Source organism: Polyergus mexicanus, unplaced genomic scaffold, assembly GCF_030449975.1.
Source record: "Polyergus mexicanus isolate NDT 795.1 unplaced genomic scaffold, iyPolMexi1.0 SCAF_197, whole genome shotgun sequence".
Classification (NCBI taxonomy): domain Eukaryota; kingdom Metazoa; phylum Arthropoda; class Insecta; order Hymenoptera; family Formicidae; genus Polyergus; species Polyergus mexicanus.
This window is the reverse complement of record NW_027223517.1, coordinates 1-21,895: the sequence shown is the minus strand read 5'-3', so window position 1 is coordinate 21,895 and position 21,895 is coordinate 1. Positions and strand designations below refer to the sequence as shown.

General features: G+C 33.6%; 2 protein-coding genes and 2 long non-coding RNA genes across 4 annotated transcripts; 2 read left to right on the top strand and 2 right to left on the bottom strand.

Moving 5' to 3' along the window:
* The first annotated feature begins 1,278 nt into the window (after positions 1 to 1,278).
* On the top strand, positions 1,279 to 2,314 carry LOC138944440 (uncharacterized). Its single transcript, XM_070315320.1, has 4 exons — positions 1,279 to 1,573; positions 1,653 to 1,835; positions 1,938 to 2,072; positions 2,310 to 2,314. The coding sequence occupies exons 1-4, from the start codon at positions 1,372 to 1,374 to the stop codon at positions 2,312 to 2,314; spliced, it is 525 nt and encodes a 174-aa protein (XP_070171421.1). The 5' UTR covers positions 1,279 to 1,371.
* An 834-nt stretch (positions 2,315 to 3,148) lies between these two features.
* On the top strand, positions 3,149 to 5,520 carry LOC138944439 (uncharacterized). The gene is made up of 3 exons (XR_011448761.1): positions 3,149 to 3,236; positions 4,734 to 4,966; positions 5,385 to 5,520. It is a non-coding gene; the product is annotated as an uncharacterized lncRNA (long non-coding RNA).
* On the bottom strand, positions 4,710 to 6,576 carry LOC138944438 (uncharacterized). The gene is made up of 4 exons (XR_011448760.1): positions 6,434 to 6,576; positions 6,108 to 6,273; positions 5,378 to 5,525; positions 4,710 to 4,958 (listed from the first exon to the last, which is right to left on the bottom strand). It is a non-coding gene; the product is annotated as an uncharacterized lncRNA (long non-coding RNA).
* A 12,962-nt stretch (positions 6,577 to 19,538) lies between these two features.
* LOC138944437 (uncharacterized) lies at positions 19,539 to 21,779 on the bottom strand. Its single transcript, XM_070315319.1, has one exon. The coding sequence runs from the start codon at positions 21,777 to 21,779 to the stop codon at positions 19,539 to 19,541; it is 2,241 nt and encodes a 746-aa protein (XP_070171420.1).
* Positions 21,780 to 21,895: the final 116 nt, after the last annotated feature.

Below are 21,895 nucleotides of genomic sequence, written 5' to 3'. Positions count from 1 at the left end.
AGCTGCACAAAATGTACAATTGAAGGTGAATTCATCGCTAACAGAATTTGTTTTCCCAATTCTGACTGGCAAAAAAGAACAGACGCTAATTTTCGTAATCAAACTCAAGAAGAATATCATCTCGGTCGTTCTATTTTATTAAACATTCCAAATTTTGACATTGTATCTCAAATTCCATTAGATTACATGCATATGATATGCATTGGCGTTGTTAGGAAGTTGATAAAATTATGGATAAGTGGTCCTCTTAAAGCTAGATGTTTATCCTCGCAACGAATAAAAAATGTTTCTCAATTTCTTCTCGATATTAGGCATCTTATTCCAAAAGAATTTGCAAGAAGACCGCGAGAAATTCAAGATTTTGCACAGTGGAAAGCAACCGAATTAAGACAATTTTTGTTATATACCGGTCCTGTTATATTACAAAAAGAAGTAAATCCTGATATATTTTCAAATTTTCTTACTTTACATGTTGCTGTTCGGATTTTATGTCAAAATAATAGTACAGTTGAATATATTGAATATGCGAATAAATTATTGAAACATTTTGTTGAATGTTTTATCAAAATTTACGGGCCCGAATTTGTATCCCATAATGTTCACGGTCTTCTTCACATAACTGACAGCGTAAAACAATTTGGGCCATTAGATACTTTTAGTGCCTTTCCATTTGAAAATTTTATGAAAGAATTAAAATCTCTTTTGAGAAAATCTGAGAAACCATTAGAGCAAATTAGCAATCGTTATGCGGAAATGAGTTTTTATAAAATCAAATCTGACGATGCAGATATATCAAAAATAAGTGTAAAGAATTCACACGAAAAAGGACCGTTGATATCAGGTTGTTTCAATCCACAATTTTTGAAGGTTGAATTTCCCCATTTTATTATTTCAATCAAATCTTCTGATAATTGTTGTCTCATAGAAAAAGATATTGTCTGTTTGGAAAATATCGCAACGTCGAGTGAAGGTAATTATATTGCAATAGGTCGTAAATTCAAAATTGTTGAAGAACTTTATAATAATCCATGCAGTTCTATTCATTTGGATATATTTAAAGTAAGTCAATTATCTGACATTCAAACCTGGCCTTTGCATAAAATCAGTCATAAATTCGTAAAATTGCCATACAGGAATGAAAGATATTTCGCAGTAATACCGCTTATAAGCACTACATATTAATAATATTTGTATATTGCGCTTTAATTTGTTTAATAAAAAATTAAAATAAATTCTGACAATAAAAGCAAAATAAAATATGACAATAAAATAAAAAATTAAAATGATTTCTGATACACAATAATCTATACAAATTGAAATCTTGTTTACAATATTACTCGTAGAAGCTCTTTTGTATAATTTCACAGGAAGATGTCGAATCGAGGATTTATCGTCGTAGAATTCTCCGATGGTATCCAAGTAATACCCAAAATTTGGTTACAAAGTGAGGATGTATGCAAATATCCTTCACATTTCAAAACGGATTTAAGACTGCGAAAGGCAATTGAAAAAGAGGAAATACCAAATTCTGATTGGCCTTCCTTTAAAATTAATCGGATTTTTGGCGAGTATTGTAAGTATTTCAATAAAATAGCTTTTATTGCTGTTAAGTTTTACCTATTCATAATACTAAATGTTTACAACATTTTCAGCGTCTTTACAAAAGGCTGATGCGAAAGCAGAAAAGGCCTTATACACGTCAGATATGGATACTGAGAAAGAAGCTAAATCTTATAGAAAATATAGAGCGAGGAAAGTTTTATCTTCATCCGAAAGCGAAGAAGAGTCATGCACAAGTGCAATTTTGCCACCTGCTCCATGTCCTCCTGCAAAACGTAATTATAAACAATTCTAATCGCGTATATATATATATATATAAAATTCATATATATCTCTCTTATATTTTAACATTATATTTTATTTTATCAATATGAAAGGTCAACGACTGTGCAATACAAACGAAACAGTACAATGTGAAAGTGCATCCATTACACGTTCTTGGGATTCTGCAAAAAAATACAAAGTATCATCACAAATTTCAAACTTGAGCTCCTACTCATCATCCTTGCAAGGTGAGCAAATTTATTACATATCTCCATGTAACAATGCATATAATATTATATAAAATTTCATACTTATAATTAATATTATCAGTAAGTATAAATTTAAAAATGTATACATAATTTTTTACATACAATATTTAAAATAATACATATACAATATTAATAATATTTTAAAAATTGTGTGCCTACATATTCTATCTATACATATATGGATATACGACGAAATATACATATATGTATATATAGAATAATATATATATGTACCATACTCATATAGTTTACATATATAACTTGTCAAAATTCCATTTTCTTTCTAACTCCTATTTTGAATGCTAAATGTATTTATAATATATTTTATGTGCAGATGCGAATGATTATGGTACTTTGTACGAAAGAGATGAAGAAGCGCTTAACATTGCTACAAGAGAGAAAAATCGAGACAATTCAATACACCGACATATGAATAAAATGGAGGAAGTTGGTCGATCTAACTGTACGCAAGGAAACCAATATATAAAGGAAAAGGAAAATAATAATTTAAATCATCAATTTTCACAAGCTGCGATTGGTAAGTAAATGTAATGCATATAAATATAATATATACACACATACACACGCCCACACACACACACACCACGCGCGCGCGCGCACGCCATTAATTTTATACATATATATTTCATATTTATCATTAATATTATCAGCAATTATAAATTTAAAAAAGTATACATAATTTTTTACATACAATATTTAAAATAATACATATACAATATTAATAATATCTTAAAAATTGTGTGCCTACATATTTTATATATACATATATGGATATACGACGAAATATACATATATGTATATATAGAATAATATATATGTGTGCACTCATAAAGTTTACATATATCTTGTCAAATTTCAATTTTTCTTCTAACTTCTATTTTGTATGCTAAATGTATTTATAATATATTTTATGTGCAGATGCGAATGGTTATGGTATTTTGTACGAAAGAGATGAAGAAGCGTTTAACATTGCTACAAGAGAGAAAAATGGAGACAATTTAATACACCGACATATTAATAAAATGGAGGAAGGTGGTCGATCTAGCTGTATGCAAAGAAACCGATATGTAAAGGAAAAGGAAAATGATGATTTAAATCATCAGTTTTCACAAACTGCAATTGGTAAGTAAATGTAATGCATATAAATATAATATGAACACACACACACATACGTACGAACACACATGCACGCACGCACACACGCACACGCATACGCACACGCATGCACCATTTATTATATATATATGGACCGTTTATTTTGAAAGTGGTGCGAGTCCATTTTCTTTTGTTTCGAGAAAATTAAATGTTAGCAGATCTGACAATTAAAAAATATAGGTTAATTATGTGAAGTCTGGGAATGTTTGTACTAATTTATCAATATGTAATTTGATTATATAAATTTCTTTTAGGCGAATTTAACTAAAATAATATATATTTCCAGGCTGCAAATGGACTTACACCACTTTCATAATTAGTCAATTGTAAATATCATTTAATTTCAATTTTGAAATAACAAATATCACTTAAAATATATTTCATATTAATCCAATTTTGTTTATAAATAATAACAAGAAATAAAATAGAATTTGTATTTTTTATTTTGAACGTTAATTATATTTATATATTGTTAAACTTAACACAAGATATTGGTATTATTAATTATTTATGCTCTTCATGTGGCAGTGTTTTGAAATATTCATGATGCACAGGAGGTATATAAGGTAATAGCTGCTGCATATCCTTATATTTTTCGTATGTAATAGGCCTGGCATCGTGATGGAAATTGGACTTACACCACTTTCATAATCAATGGTTACGCAATTTCTTTTACCGGCCAATTTTAAATTGAACAAAGCATTGGCATTTTTTAAGATATTAAATACTAACTAGTTATAAACAAAAAATTTACACTAAATTAAGAATAAATTACGTCATATCTCATTTTTTTAAAAAAAGGACTTACACCACTTTCAAAATAAACGGTCCATATATATATATTTGAAATAAATGGTGTACATATAGAAATTTTGCAACTGTAATAGAGTTTAGCAATTGTGTATTGTGAGCAGATTTAGCAATTGTAAGGCCTTTATTTATACGTGTTAAATTGTTTTCTATACAAATTTAAAAATAATAGGTATTACAACTTTTACCTATTTCTAAAATTTTTAATAAAATCTATTATTATTATTATTTTTTTATAGTTTTATATAACTTTTATATAATAGATATGCGAAAGATAACAATAATAATAAATATTTTCATATAGAACTATCAATTTAAAAAAAAATGCAATAATCTACATTTTATTTCTTTCATTAGTAAAATTGTATAGTATATCGAAATATAATATATGTTCTTGTCTGCTATATTTTTTGAAAAAGCAACGTATGTAATGCCACTAATTTATATGTTTTATATACAATTTATATATTTAATTTACTATACTTATTACATTTTATTATATTATTATATACATTTATATACATTTATTTATATATATTATATACATGTATATGCTATTTATACATTATAAGTGTATATATATATATATATATATATATATATATATACCATATATATATATAACCGTTTATTAATAATAAATGCTATTTACAGTGGATCATTTCAAGAGATTAACAAGAGAAATAGTGACTATAAAATATGATATGAGACAAGCATTGAGCTTATTAGATATTTTAGTTGAAAGAACTAATAAAAGCACAGAATGTGCAAGTACGAAATTTTCTTTTGGTGACGCTGAAAATCGGTTTCCGTTGCAAACTGTAGCCCAATTAGCGGAAGTTGAGGAGATTTTGAAAGTTTCAGATTCCCAACATAACACTGAAATAGTAAGTTAACGCATATAAATTTATATACAATATAATAGTCATATATATATATATATATGTATTTCACAATTATTATCAAATCTTTTATAAGTACATTATATAATCAATCTTAGGTAAACTTTTCCACAGTAAAAACATTGTATGTCCTTTTCAGAAATTTTAATCCCTATTTTAATTTTATACATATAAATAATCCCAATTAAAATAATTAAGCGTAAAAAGCTGGTTTTTTTTACTTATAAGATTATCACATTTCATGAGATGTATTAATCATTTAAAATTATTATTAATTATTTATTAGATATTATCAGAGATATTAATCACTTAAAATTGCTATAGAAAATGATTGAAGATTGTTAAGAAAAAGACATTACTTTATTTAATCTAATAATATATTACTTTTACTCTTACCTTATAGCGCGTATATATCAAATCTATCGGAGGAACATGCGTCGATGATGCCGTAAAGAGAACGTTGTATAAAACATTCTCAAATAAATTGGCGGAGAAATATAACTGGGAAGGCCGACGCGGAAAAGAGCCACTGCATAAATTGGAACTAATATAAGTTATTTTCAGTAAGTTATTTTCAGTTGTTTATATGTAAATACAACTGCAAAATATCTTCTGTTAGAAGATATTTTATTTTTTTTCCTCTCTATATGCGTGTAAAAATGACAGCTAATTAGTTTCAATAACTTGCCATGGAACATTCTGTATCATATATAGATATATTTATGATTATTACTTTAATCAAATTTAAAAAGTTTTTGATGAATTAAATTTTATTTCCATTTTTACATTGTATAACTTAGAAATAATTATTAAACAAAGATAATACACTATGAATTACTATAGTCATCAATCAATTAGTATAGAAGAAAAAGTTAAAATAATGAAAATATTTTTAGGATCCATACTTTACAATATCCCAGATTCCGATCAGGGCAAAATACAACGAAGGGTTATGGAGTGGTTTCGACATTCAAAAGCGAGACATGAAAATGAGAAGAAGCGGACCCATAGATGCGAAGGCAACGTTTCTAATTTATCAGAATAAAGAACTGGAAAGGTATATTAATAATGTCAAAAGGTATGAAATATTAATTATTTTAATCATTACTGGCAACATATTACATACAAATTCTATTGTACGTTGTGTTATAGAATTATTTGCATATTTCGCAGTTATTTTCACTTGCAATAATGTACGTAAGTTCGTTTTCAGCTCTTTTTATGAAACAGTCACTGATGAAATGCGATGTGCAAGTTTCCAATAGCTTATTATATCGCAAGTCTGAGACTTCCTAAAAAAAAAAAAAAATTAATCCAAGATATGAGTAGATATAGCGAAAAGATAAGAAGGGGAGAAATATATTATTGTTTTAACACACAATTTTCTAAACTCGTATTCAGAATAATGTTTATTTTTTATATGTTTAGATTTTTATATGTATCTATACTCACCATTCACGCTCATCACTGTATATTGAAATTAAATTTGCATGGCTCTTTAATTATAGATTATTTCCGACACTATTTGTACACTACTATTGCTTATGTTTCTGTAAAAGCCATTGGCTTTAAGTAGAATGGACTGGGTTTTGATATTCACTGCTAATATTGAAAATCAATAGTATATGTTATGTAAATTATAAATTTTCAGTATTGAGAGCCATTAGAAAAATATAAAAACAGTAAGATTTAGACGGTAAACAAATTGATCAATCACAATTGAGTACTCTCGAAATAACCCTAGTGAATCTCGATTATGATTGGTCAATTCGCTTACTGTCTAAAAATAAGCCTATTATAATAGATTTTACATATGTTTCAGATGTGCATGGACAATTTACATCCACATTTTAATTAATAATAAAAGTTATATAGTTTTTCGAGTTACGCGCATTATAAATATATTAAGATTGCATATAATAATCGAACATATGCATCTGTGTTAATAAAAATTTTTATTTTATGAAATTTTTATTGACACAGATTCGTGTGTTATCATCAATTACTGCAAAATATTTCTTATTTATATGATTTGTATTTGTTATTGGTTTTACAATAAATAGAAAAAGGTTTTTCACAATTTTTTCATTTTTGTGTGTTTACAATTATCTTCCTTTTACTATTAAGATGAAAATAGAACCGACTGATCGAAAAAGTGCGAAATCTTCTTAATTTATTAATTGTACCGTTAAAAATATTTGCAATTTTATTTCATATCGATTATATATGATAATATATACAATTATAACTTAATTCAAATTTATCAATAAAAAATATTTTTCTTTTCAATAAAAAATTATATACAATACATTTACAGGCAATAACTGAAAAAAAAAATTTTTCGTAGGGATTGTTGGATATGTATTATTTATTCATTTTTCTGTTTGCGTAAATAATTGTATTAAAAACAATTAATATATTTTTGATTTATCGAAATATATTTCTTGTATTTGGTACAATTAGTACACACATAAAAATGAGTAAATAATATAAATTCAACAATTTATGAATGATAGTTTAGTTTTTAATTTTTGTGGAAAAAGCATCCATAATGAATCTATATAACCTCTAGTTAATGTATATTATTTATCCATCAAAGTTCCACAAAATATCTATGATTACACCATATAACGTTCATGTTACATCTATGAAGACGTCTAATGGATGTTGAATGGAAGTAAGAAATGCGGAACTGTGGATGTCTAATAGATGTCTATAGGAGATTACATGGACGTCTAATAGAGGTTTTGAATCTCCATGATGAACGTCTACTGGACTTCCATTAGAGGTTTTTGTTCCGTGTGGGATCACAGTTTGTTATTGCAAGTATAGATTTTTTACTTTTCTGATAATATCGTTTGTTATAAAACCATTTGCGGTCAGGATCCAATCTTTTTTGCCTATCTCGTTCACGCTGAAAATTTGTCGAATAACAAATACGCTTTTTTACGCGTCTATTTTCTAAATTCTGTTCATATCTATATCGATTTTTAACGCATTCATTTTCTAAGTTCTGCTGATATCGATCGCGTTTTTTAGCGCGATTATCTTCTAAGTGTTGTCTATATCGATCACGCTGTTTAGCACGGTTTTCTTTAAAATTTTGTCTATATCGATGGCGTTGTTTAGCGCGTCTGTTTTCTAAACTCTGTTTATATAGGTCGCGCTGTTCAGCGTGATTATTCTTTAAATCTTGCTCATATAAATCTCGTTTTTCAGCCTGATTATTTTCTAAATTTTGAATATAACGTGCCCGTTTGTTACCGCATTGATTTTCCAAATCATGCTGATATTTTATTAATATTTTCTAACTGAACATTATCTTCACATTGAAATCGTTTCTCAGCGCATTTTTGTTCAAAGTTTTTGTTCATATAAATTTGTTCGTAAATTGGAATATTTGTTTCGTTGCTATTAGACAAATCATTATTGCTGTTAATTTTGCAGTCAATACTACTTTTAATATAGAGCTTACTTTGAAATTTATTAATTTCTTCATAAATATCCTTCTTTGTTTTCATGAAATTCCTTGGAGCGTTTTCTATTATTAATTGTGATTGATTATTACTTAATTTCGTAGATTGATCAACATGGCACTGTTTTTCTAAACGATTTAATCTTTGTTGTTCCGTTTCACATTGACGTATAGTACGTACACGAACTGCTTCAGTCTCTCTTGCTTTTTTTACTGCTAATGGAAGCACCTTTTGAAGAAAATATTGTGGATCTTGTGGGAAATGTTCAATAACATTAGATTCAAAAATCTTTATTAAATGCGAACGCATTAAACTATGATTATATTTTACTTTCTCGGGTTTAATATTAAATAACAATGAAATTGCAAAGGCTATTGCGAAAACACCACAATCGTTACCGTTTGGTTGATGTTGCACAGTTGGAAACTTGATAGAGTACTTTTCAAATTTATATGTTGGGAATAATCTTTTCAAAAATTCTTCATGATGCTTATGTAATTTTTTAGAATTTAACGAATCATAAATAAATATATTCTTTGTGTTATAATAACTGTATACCCAATGTTCATCATATAAACTTGACGAACTATGAAATATTTGTATATGTTTTTTATCTTCTGGCATAGGCTGAATCGTATTAGGACATTGTATTCGCCATGTTTCAACAGGTCTATAATCTGAACAATTTTGTAAAAGTTGGTTGAAATGTTCCATGTGCATATTAGTTAACCATTCGCCTCAAATAATTATATCTTTGTCTCTAAGCGACAGAATTATATGTTTATTTACAGACATTCTGTGTATATGGTATACAGGGTGATTCAAAACAACCTTCTGTCCTTACAATGTCATATACTTGACTCAATTCTAAGACGATTTTTCCTTTGCTAAAATTTTTTCCGAGGCTTAGTTTTCAAATTATAAGCAAAAATAGTTAACGAATTACGGGCCACGTACGCGAGGCAGGCAGGGGCGGCGCAACTCACCGTCCGATGCTGGTGATTACGTGGGCCGCTCGCTGCGATCAACTGTTTGCTACATGCGATGGGGTGTATGTGTGAGAGAGAACGTATACGCGTATACATACACATATACATTCTCTCTCTCTCTCTCTCTCTCTCTCTCTCTCTCTCTCTCTCTCTCTCCTCTCTCTCTCTCTCTCTCTCTCTCTCTCTCTCTCTCTCTCACTTACTAACTCTTACCTTGTATGTAGAGATTCGTTGCTCTTATACGACTCAATAAGTAATATTTCCGTGTGACACAACGAATAACTAGCAAACTTTTTTTCACTCACAAATTGTGCCACTTATCGAACTTTTACGAATTAATCCACGCACTTTATTGATAAACTGAATTTATTAACGATTATAATGGTTAATCACAATCTACCGATTACTACTGATTAATTATTAAAATAATTCTAAGAAAAAAACGCATTATTCGAGGAAAAGGCTTTAGCCGATCATAGAATACATGATAGCGTCCGCGTCGATCACGCGTAATGTGATATATTCAGTCGTTCGGCAGCCGGCAGCCGACAATGCTAGTACTGACATAACTTGTTTGTTGTCGTCGCGCAGTCCCCGCATCGAATAAAGCGTTTCTTTCTTCGAGTTATTTTAATAATTAATCGGTAGTAATCGGTAGATTGTGATTAACCGTTATAATCGTTAATAAATTCAGTTTATCGATAAACTGCTTGGATTAATTCGTAAAAATTCGATAAGTGGTACAATTTGTAAGTGAAAAAAAGTTTGCTAGTTACTCGTTGTGTCACATGGAAATATTACTTATTGAGTCGTATGAGGGTAACGTATCTCTACATATAAGGTAAGAGTCAGTGAATGAGTGAGAAAGAGAGAGAGAGAGAGAGAGAGAGAGATTGATTGATTGATCTTTATTAGCTTTCTCAGCTATTTGTAGTACAAATCTAGTTTACATTAATTACAATATACTTCTTTAACATTCGCTTAAACGGCACAATTCTTTCATTCCGCTTTATTTCAGCTGGCAAGGCGTTATACATTTTCACTCCTTCGTAAAACATACTCTTTTGCGCACTCCTTGTTCTGCGATATTTTATTGCAATATCCCCAGCTTGTCGTGTTTGCCTTTCACTCTCATTTCCCACAATTTCTAACCTATTTCTTAATTGCTCCGGTAACATGTTCCTTAAAACCTTAAAAATAAATATACACACATTATAATATAGCCTCTGTTTTATGGACATAAACTGCAGCGCTTGCAGCATACGCTCCACTTTGGTATGTCTATCACATTGCAATATGATCCTCATGGCCCGGTTTTGTGCTTTTTGCAATTTACTCAGCTGTGTTTCTCCCATATCAATTAACAGCGTCGCACAATACTCAAAGTGAGGTGCTATAATTGACTTATATACAATACATCTAGTGTATGCCGATATATAATTACCTATTCTATTCAAAAAACTCGTTTTTTTCTCTATTTTCTTTAGCATATAATCACAGTGGTCCTTAAATCGTAGTCTATCGTCAATAATTATGCCTAGATATTTCATTATTTCCACACGTTCAATCTCAGTTCCATCCAAACATTTCAATGTTATATTACCTCGCAGTTCTTTTCTTATACTTCTAACAATCATATATTTCGTTTTTCCTGCATTCATTTTTAACTTATTTATATTCATCCACTCTTCTACTATAGTAAATGCCATATTCATTTTGCCCTCTAATTCTGCGCTGCTTTCTCCAGTTACATATATTAACGTATCATCTGCAAACATTTTTATACTACAACCTTCTGGACAGATTTTTATTATATCATTTATATATACTTAGACCATTTATTGTTAAATTGAACCTGCTGTGTTCTATCCTTTAAATATGATCTTAACCATTCTATAACCATTCCCCTAATTCCATATTGATATAATTTCTCTAATAATCTTTCTCTATCTATTGTTTCAAAGGCTCGCTTAAGATCCATGAAAATTACCCCTACCATTTTTGCCTCACTAACTATCAATTTCCACTCATCAATGACTGTTTGAATCGCTGTTTCACACGAATACTGTTTTCTAAAGCCCGACTGATGTTCTGTTATAATACAGTTATCTTCCAAATACGTTTCAATTTGCTTTTTAACTACTAATTCTAACACTTTTTCAAATATTGGTAACATATTTATAGGAATAAATTCACTTGCTTTTCTAGCTTTCTCTATTTTTATTCACTTGCTTTTCTAGCTTTCTCTATTTTTGGAATCGGTATTATTGTAGACATTTTCCAACCTTTTGGACAGCAACCTTCCTTCAAAGAATTATTTATTATATCAACAAATTCCTCTTTTATTACGCAAAATGCTGCCTTTAATATATCGCTAGTTATTCCCTCCTCTGTACCTTTCTTTTTCGGTAGTCCCATAACAATTTCCTGTAAATGCTCTATACTAATCATTTCAAAATTTTCCATAATTCCCTCGTTTTCAATAACATAAATAATTCTTTTACATGCATTTCCAGTTTTACTCCCATTTATAGATTTTACTATACTATTAATACTTTGTATATAATATAAATTAAATTTATCTGCTATATTGCATCCTTCAGTGCTGTCTAATATTTCAAAATCTATATTCTCTACTTCCCTCTTACCTCCTGGTTCGCCTCTAATTATTTCTTTTAGTGTTTTCCACATAGATGTCGGATTTTCTTTATTAAGATCTATCATATTTTCATAATATTCTTTCTTCTTTGTCTTAATTAATTTAACTACTGTATTTCTTTCAATTTTAAATTGCAACCAATTTTGTTCCGTGTCAGCATACAATGCCTTCCTATATGCCTCATCCCTTTTGGCCGCTGCTTCTCTTATTTCATCCGAAAACCACTTTTTCCCTTCCCATATTCTCGGAATGCATTTACTATACTATCAACAAATTTCTTCGTTCTCACACTGATATTCATATCTTGGTTTTTCTCTAATTTATTTTCCACTAATTTAATAAATTTATCTATATTAAACTCTCTATAATTCCTAACACTAAGTTCTCTGTATTTATTATCAAATTTATTCGCATTCAGTTCAACTTTTAGCCACGCATGGTCCGTTATTTTAGGTTCATGCATTACCTGCACTTCTATTTTATTATTAGCAAAAATTAAATCTATAATTGTTTTACTATCTTTCGTAATTCTCGTCGGTTTATTTACATATTGTTTCATGCCTAAGCTCAACATTGTCGTTTGTAACTTCCTTGTATAAAACAAATCTAACATAATATCTATATTAAAGTCTCCTATTACCATACATTCTCCCCGTATTATTAACTCTTCTATTATATCCTCCAGAAATCTCACGAAATCACCATGCGATGCACTCGGTGAATGATATATTAACATTATTATTCCTCTATACAATTTTTCTTTCACCTCAATCGCAGCACACCAACAATTCGATTCTAATTTTTTTACTAATACTATTTCATATTTAACATCATTCCTTATATATAAAACAACCCCTCCTGTATTTCTATTTTCAGCATCGCATCTAATTATACTATAACCTGGCACGTTCACTGCTTCTCTTATTTCATCCGAAAACCACTTTTTCCCTTCCCATATTCTCGGAATTCTAAAATTTTTTCTAGGTGCTGTAGCGTCCAACGCATTTACTATACTATCAACAAATTTCTTCGTTCTCACACTGATATTCATATCTTGGTTTTTCTCTAATTTATTTTCCACTAATTTAATAAATTTATCTATATTAAACTCTCTATAATTCCTAACACTAAGTTCTCTGTATTTATTATCAAATTTATTCGCATTCAGTTCAACTTTTAGCCACGCATGGTCCGTTATTTTAGGTTCATGCATTACCTGCACTTCTATTTTATTATTAGCAAAAATTAAATCTATAATTGTTTTACTATCTTTCGTAATTCTCGTCGGTTTATTTACATATTGTTTCATGCCTAAGCTCAACATTGTCGTTTGTAACTTCCTTGTATAAAACAAATCTAACATAATATCTATATTAAAGTCTCCTATTACCATACATTCTCCCCGTATTATTAACTCTTCTATTATATCCTCCAGAAATCTCACGAAATCACCATGCGATGCACTCGGTGAATGATATATTAACATTATTATTCCTCTATACAATTTTTCTTTCACCTCAATCGCAGCACACCAACAATTCGATTCTAATTTTTTTACTAATACTATTTCATATTTAACATCATTCCTTATATATAAAACAACCCCTCCTGTATTTCTATTTTCAGCATCGCATCTAATTATACTATAACCTGGCACGTTCACTGCTTCTCTTATTTCATCCGAAAACCACTTTTTCCCTTCCCATATTCTCGGAATTCTAAAATTTTTTCTAGGTGCTGTAGCGTCCAACGCATTTACTATACTATCAACAAATTTCTTCGTTCTCACACTGATATTCATATCTTGGTTTTTCTCTAATTTATTTTCCACTAATTTAATAAATTTATCTATATTAAACTCTCTATAATTCCTAACACTAAGTTCTCTGTATTTATTATCAAATTTATTCGCATTCAGTTCAACTTTTAGCCACGCATGGTCCGTTATTTTAGGTTCATGCATTACCTGCACTTCTATTTTATTATTAGCAAAAATTAAATCTATAATTGTTTTACTATCTTTCGTAATTCTCGTCGGTTTATTTACATATTGTTTCATGCCTAAGCTCAACATTGTCGTTTGTAACTTCCTTGTATAAAACAAATCTAACATAATATCTATATTAAAGTCTCCTATTACCATACATTCTCCCCGTATTATTAACTCTTCTATTATATCCTCCAGAAATCTCACGAAATCACCATGCGATGCACTCGGTGAATGATATATTAACATTATTATTCCTCTATACAATTTTTCTTTCACCTCAATCGCAGCACACCAACAATTCGATTCTAATTTTTTTACTAATACTATTTCATATTTAACATCATTCCTTATATATAAAACAACCCCTCCTGTATTTCTATTTTCAGCATCGCATCTAATTATACTATAACCTGGCACGTTCACTTCACTGTCTTCAATTTCAGCGGTCAATCTTGTCTCTGATAACGCTATGAATGCCGGATTTACTTTCTTCATAATCTGATGTTGTATCTCATCTTTATGCGCCATCAAACTTTGCGCGTTTGTATACAATATTATTTCCGCTTCCTTCTGTAGTTGCTATTTCGCATCTTCCCAGCCGGCTCTCCTTTTCTCCTCCTGTATCGCCCTTTTAAATGTTGGACATTCTGGGCTAAGGGCGTCGTGTTCATCACTTATCTTCAGGTTGTATGTTCGAATTTTAAACATACAATTTACACATTTTTTCTTTGTTGCCGTACATTCAATCGCTTTATGATTTCCCGCACATTTGTGGCATGTTTCATCTCGCGTACCGTTTTTTGCAATATGATAGTATCCCCAGCATTTAAAGCATCTTTTTACATTAATGTGATTGAATATAGGACATTTTCTCCATCCTACATTTAGTTTCCCTTTTTTCAACATCAATTCATGCGTTTCTTCATCTACTTCAATTATTATCGAACCTTCTTCTTTTTCTTTTCTTCTAGGTTGATTATTATCATTTCTATTTTCTTCACTATTCGCATTTGGAATCCATCATTTATTGCATCAATTCTATTCTGCTTTTTGATTGTAGTTATTAAGTCATCATCATCCAATCTCATTTCTTCTTCGCTGACATTGATAATTTTAATTTTGGGCTTCATCTGCGGTGATTCCGTAACTTTGAAATTTTCTCCTAGTTTGTCCTGCACTGTGGCTTTCAACGTTTTCATTTCTTCTCCAGTTTCACAACCCATGATCACTGTTCCCTTGCTTCCTTTTTTTAGCTTTATTATTCCCATCGCCATGTTTTTGATATCTACCTTTTCTTTTATCAATTTTTTTGTAACTTCACTCTCTTGTTGAATCTTGGGTTTGATAATTATAACATTCTCTTTCTTTTTCTCTTTAACCGCTTCACTATAGCTCCTTTGTATTCCTCCTGTTGATCCACTTACTTCTCCCTGTATCATTCTTTTCAGCTCTTCTAGCAGTTCCTGCTTAACATTTCCCAATTCTTCACGAACTATTTCCTTGACCATCATTTTAATTTCCTTCTTACATGCTGTTTCATCCTTTATTTCTTTTACAACTTTTACCAGCCAATCTATTTTTACGTCAATAGTCGATGATCCACTCGCTCCTGATATTCTATTTCCACTACTTGGCGTCGTAAACGAACCTGTAGATCCTGTAGATCCTAGCCTGTCCCTGCCGCCCCCGGCAACTGCCAATGCCTTCTTCATGTCTGCTTCACTTTCAATTGTAAATCTGTCAAATGGGCCAGAACACGGTACCAATTCTTGATTTTTATCGTAAATCCTATGCTTGCTTACACATCCTGGATGGTAAAACAGCTTAATACGATTCACCTGATAGCAAGACTTGCATGTCACCACCTGATTTTTTATTGTCTTTTTACATGCCGAGCATCGATATTCAGCATATTCATCGTCCATGCCGATAATTATCGGCCGAAACCGCTAATATCAGCGTAAGCGATCAGTCACCTCTGTTCCACTGTCACACTTTTGTGTCCACCTTTAATGTCTACCTTTCGTGTGAGACTTTGGTGTCCCAAACAGAAAATGCACTTCTCACGCCCACAAAACAGCATATCCCGGCTAGATAACACTCATGGCTAATGCCGGTCTATGCCGCTATGACTTGAATAACTTTCTATCACTCCCCGTAACTATTTAACCGTTTAAAAGTTATTACTTTTGCGGAGCGATGTTTGACACGTCTTCTCCTCCAGAGAGAGAGAGAGAGAGAGAGAGAGAGAGAGATAGGGGGGAGAGAGAATGTATATGTGTGTGTATACGCGTATACGTTCTCTCTCACACATATACCCTATCGCATATAGCAAACAGTTGATCGCAGCGAGCGGCCCACGTAATCATCAGCATCGGACGGTGAGTTGCGCCGCTCCTGCCTGCCTCGCGTACGCGGCCCGTAATTCGTTAACTATTGTGGCTTATAATTTGAAAACTAAGCCTCGGAAAAAATTTTGGCAAAGGAAAAATCGTCTTAGAATTGAGTCAATATATGATATTGTAAGGACAGAAGGTTATTTTGAATCACCCTGTATATATATGTGTATATATATAAATATATATATAATTGTGTTATGTTATACAACAGCTCTTTATAAGCGCACAGCAGCTCTATATTGGCGCACAGCAAACGTTTTTGTAGGCGCACAGCAGCTCTAAATCGGCGCACAGCAATCGTTTTTATAGGCGCACGGCAACCGTTTTTGTAGGCGCACAGCAGCTCTGTATCGGCGCACAGCAGCTCTGTATCGGCGCACAGCAACCGTTTTTGTAGGCGCACAGCAGCTCTAAATCGGCGCACAGCAACCGTTTTTATAGGCGCACGGCAACCGTTTTTATAGGCGCACAGCAACCGTTTTTGTAGGCGCACAGCAGCTCTATATCGGCGCACAGCAACCATTTCTTATAGGCGCACAGCAGCCTTATGAAATTTTTCAAATAGGCGCACAGCAGCCTTATGAATTTTTTAAAATAGGCGCACAGCAGCCTTATAAAATTTTTATCATTAAAATTATTTCACTTACCTTATTAATTTCCGCTTACCCAGCCGAATAGCCACTAATCAATCTTCGAATTTAGTCTTGGATAATCCTATGCAAAAAGTTATTTTAAAGGGAGAAATATATTTGAAAATAAAATATTTAAAATATATATTTTTTTAAATTGTGAATATATATTTTTAAATAAATAATTTTCTGAAGTTATTTTGAGCTACATAACATAATTCTTGGATATATACAGAGTATCTCAAAGCATTCTAAACAATGCTCGTGAGGAGGCAGAACGGATCGAAATGAACAAAAAAGTCCCATACCATTTTGCGATTTTCGTAATAATTATTGAGAAACGCAATAAAAAGGGATAACCCATTGATATGTGGTTGCTAGGACGGTAGAATCCATTGCTATGTACCACTCGTATATAATTGTCATTTGTAAAGTGCTCCTTTCAAAATTTTGTCGCGCGCCTAGCGACCGCAAATTTTTGGGTTGTCTCTGGGCTCTTTTCTCGACGCGCGCTTATACTCACGCGAATTGGTCGATCTTTTTTAATTAATTTCTTAATAATATTACAAAAATTGCAAAATGGTATAGGACTTTTTTGTTCATCTCGATCCGTTCTGCCTCTTCACGAACGTTGTTTAAGATGCTTTGGGACATCCTGTATAAATAAACTAAAGAATGTTATTAAAACTTTTAAAACATTTTAAAATCGTATTTTGACTTTTATATACCTTTTTTGGAAACTACCGTATATGTGTGCGTGTGTTTGTGTGATTCGATTCTTATCTTTTTTAATCTATTTAAAAATAAATATCAAAGAAAGACATATTTCATAACATCGATCAAAATATAGCCAAATATAACATATGAAACAGAAAGGGAAATACACTCAAATTTCCTTAAAAGCACTATCATTCAAAAAAATTGCTTCAGATAAAAGTTACTTGATTTCGAAGGAACTTCATAGGACAATTCAACTTCAGGACAATTTTGTTAAATTATTCTTTTTTCTATTTAAAATTCCCATAAACTTTTCGAATAGAACTATATATTTTTTTAGTTAAGGAGAGTGGATACTTTCGAACCACGATTTCTCAAGAACGAATACTGTTCGGGAGTCGACCTCGACGAAGTCGCCCGAATCTTTAGAAACGCTCAGAGATGAGCGAGAAGCAGTGTGTTACGCGAATCCGTAGATCCGCTGGAGGATAAGGAGAATGAGAAACGATTTGAATGCGGATTGTTTTGATTGTTCGTTTATTTAGAATAATCGGAGCGAGCGACGGCACGTATTCCGCAACTCCGACGGATATCTTCAAAATGTCCTGTTAATGACTGCCTTCAACGCGTATCGGAAATCTTGTAGAGCTTCTTGCTAGAAGCTCTCGCGAGAACGGATATCTTGCAAGCGGCCGCCGGATGTTGCTTGGCGCGAGGCCGAAGACATTCGCGGAACGGTGAACGCGCGTCGACTCTCGGACTCCACACGCTTAACACTCATAAACTCGATAAGTACATAACAGGTAGGAATACAGACACTGAGGCGTCTTTCGCACTGAGTTCAATTCTCGATAGTCTGCTAGAATGTCGGTTGAGAATTTCCAGCGAGAATGACTAAATCGCATATGACACGATCGAGATTAAACAAAACAGCGCGAAGTTCACAATAAGTAGCGCGAAACGACACGAGCGAGTATATGACACGAGATATTATGATCGATTGCTATCGACCAGCTTGAATCGTCGTAAGCGGCAAACTCTTCGGACCGATTTTGAGACGAGTACTCCCACTGAGTAAGCGACACGAGCTCGAATGTGCGAAAGAATATCATACGAGAAATGATGATATTCGAAACTATGATCGATTGCTATCGACCAGCTCGTATCGGTGTCAGCGTAAGACTAAATCGACCGACCGCTGAAACTCGCGCTCTGCCGATGTGAATAACAAGTTTTTCCGATTTCGAACCTTCGAGAACTAGCTGTTTGTCACAGTTTTTCATTCTAAAAGGAATGCGATCACGCACCTTTTTCTTTGTTATGATCAAGCGATCACGCGCCGATCGGCTGATCGCGACGATGCTTACTCTCGCTCGTGGTTTTATTTTTCGAGGCAATCGTGTTAATTTAACGGCGACGTTCGTCGATTGAAATTTAGACATTGAATGTTTCAATTTTGAACATACCGCCCGCCTTGGAACGATAGTTCCAAAATAATCGGGATAACAATGGTAGTAAATGATAAGAGCGCACGCCACGAGTAACATGAGACACATGAGCGAAAAGACTAAAAGTTACGCGACGTGGTTTGACGCGCTGAATTTGCCGCCCGCCTTGGCGGAATGACGCTCGCATCTTGACAATTTTGATCTTATTATTATGAATTACAATAAATGGAACGCAACGCAGAGAAGGTTTCTAATTGCTCGTTGCCTCACTATTGACCGGTAAAACGCACAACTTTACGATCGGTCTTTTAAATTCGGAGGTGGCCGTCTTTACGGTGACGACCCGTACGAGGTCGTCGGAGCCGGGATGACAGTGTGTAACTCGACCCAACTCCCATTTGCAGGGGGGTAAGAGCGGATTTCTCAACAGAACGAGTTGCCCGGTTTTGATCGGCGGCTTGACCTTTCGCCACTTTGCTCTTTGTTGTAACGTGTTTAAATAATCGTTACTCCATAACTTCCAAAATCGCTCGGTAACGTTTCGGACGAGCTGCCACCTCGAAAGCCGATTTTCGTGGAGATCGAGCAATGATGGTTCCGGGTTTACAGTAAGCGCTGATCCGACAAGGAAGTGGCCGGGGGTCAGACTTTCGTAGTCCTCAAGCGTATCTGACAGGGGCGCAATCGGCCTAGAATTTAGACACGCTTCGATTCTGCATAGTAAAGTCGAGAATTCCTCGAATGTGAGCATGTGATTCCCCAAAACGCGACGCAAATGAGTTTTGACGCTCCGTACGCCCGCCTCCCACAATCCGCCGAAGTGTGGGGCGGAGGGAGGAATAAAATTCCACGATATTTTATCGGAGGCTGTTAAGTTCAAGAAATTCGGATTTCGTACTGCTGACTGGTACGCGACGGTCATTTCTCGGTCCGCTCCGACGAACGTGGTCCCGTTGTCCGAATACATTGATTGTGGTAGTCCGCGGCGAGCGCAAAATCGAGAGTAAGCATTTAAAAATGCTTGAGTGGAATAGTCGCTTACTAACTCCAAATGTATTGCTTTTGTCGCAAGGCAGATAAATAGTGCGATATATGCTTTACGCGACGTAATACCTCGTCCAGCGGAAGCGCGAACTTGCACGGGTCCTGCGTAATCCAGGCCGCAATGCAAAAAACAGCGGACTGTCGCTGTCACGCGAGTTTCGGGAAGATCTCCCATGACTTGTGTGGGAGTGGCGGCTCGTTCGCGAGCACATACAACACACTTGTGAATGACAGACTTTACCATGTTACGAGCGCGAAGTATCCAGAAATCGCGACGCAGAATATTTAGCGTGAGTTGCGGTCCGGCATGTAACGCTCGTAAATGAGTTTGATTCACAATCAATGTAACGAGAGGATGAGATGAGAGAAGCGTCGGATGTCGAACTGACGTTGGCAACGGGGCTTTGTTAAGTCGTCCACCCACACGTAGAATCCCGTCCCGATCGAGGAACGGTCGAAGTGAGAGAAGTGAACTTCTCGACGAGAGGCTCTTATTTTTTGAAAGCGCGTTTATTTCCGTCGGAAATAATTCAGCTTGAATTTTCTTAATCCAGAAAAGTCTGGCCGTGTTACAATCGGATGCAGAAAGAGCGATGCTTCTCGATGCTGGATATTGAGACGACAGGAGCGAGAACGTCGACGAGCGGTTACGATTACACAAGCTGATGAATTTAAGTATATACGCGGTGACGCGAATAAGTTTGGGCCCAGATGAATATCTTGAGGCGAGGTCCCACGTAACGTGAGGTTGAGAGCATTGAAGAGAATTAATTTTTTCTTCAAGAGGGGCTTCCGGTGAAAAGTACGATTCGTTGCGCGGCAATTGATGGGAAGTGGATTGTAGCCATGGAGGGCCTTGCCACCATAGCTCCCGATGAATAATTTCATCGCCGTATATTCCGCGCGATGCGCAATCCGCAGGGTTTTCCTCCGTTGGCACGTGTCGCCATTCGACGTCTGGAAGACGAGTTTGAATGTCATTTACGCGATTTGCGACAAAAGTCTTCCATCGGGATGGAGGTTGACTTACCCATGCGAGCACGATCGTAGAATCTGTCCAGCAATAACACGGAAGATTTTTGTAACCGTTCGATTCGCGAACAAACTCGACAAGTCGCGAGAGTAACACGGCTGCGGATAATTCCAACCGTGGTATACTGAGAGGTTTTAACGGCGCGACCTTTGATTTTCCGACGAGCAGCGTTGTCGTGATGTTGCCTGCTGACGAAATGGTTTTAAGATAGACGCATGCGGCATAGGCATATGTAGATGCATCAGCAAATCCGTGTATTTCGGCGTGATTTGTGTCCGATCCGAGACCGACCCAGCGCGTTATTCGCGAATTACTGAGATGCGAGAGCCGAGAGTAAATTTCTATCCATTTAGTTATGTGTGGCTCGGAAATAACATCATCCCAATCGATTTTTAGTCGCCAGAGTTGCTGCATAAAGATTTTCGCGGTAATCGTAACCGGAGTGACCCAGCCGAGTGGATCGTAGAATTTGGCGATCGCGGACAAGATCTTACGATTGGTCTCTGGGACATTATCCGTCAATGATACGC

Coding starts and splice junctions, on each gene's coding strand:
- LOC138944440 (XM_070315320.1), top strand. CDS start 1,372: ATGTCGAATCGAGGATTTATCGTCGTAGAATTCTCCGATGGTATCCAA. Junction 1,574..1,652: donor TCGGATTTTTGGCGAGTATT/GTAAGTATTTCA, acceptor CAACATTTTCAG/CGTCTTTACAAAAGGCTGAT. Junction 1,836..1,937: donor TCCATGTCCTCCTGCAAAAC/GTAATTATAAAC, acceptor TCAATATGAAAG/GTCAACGACTGTGCAATACA.
- LOC138944437 (XM_070315319.1), bottom strand. CDS start 21,779: ATGCAGCAACTCTGGCGACTAAAAATCGATTGGGATGATGTTATTTCC.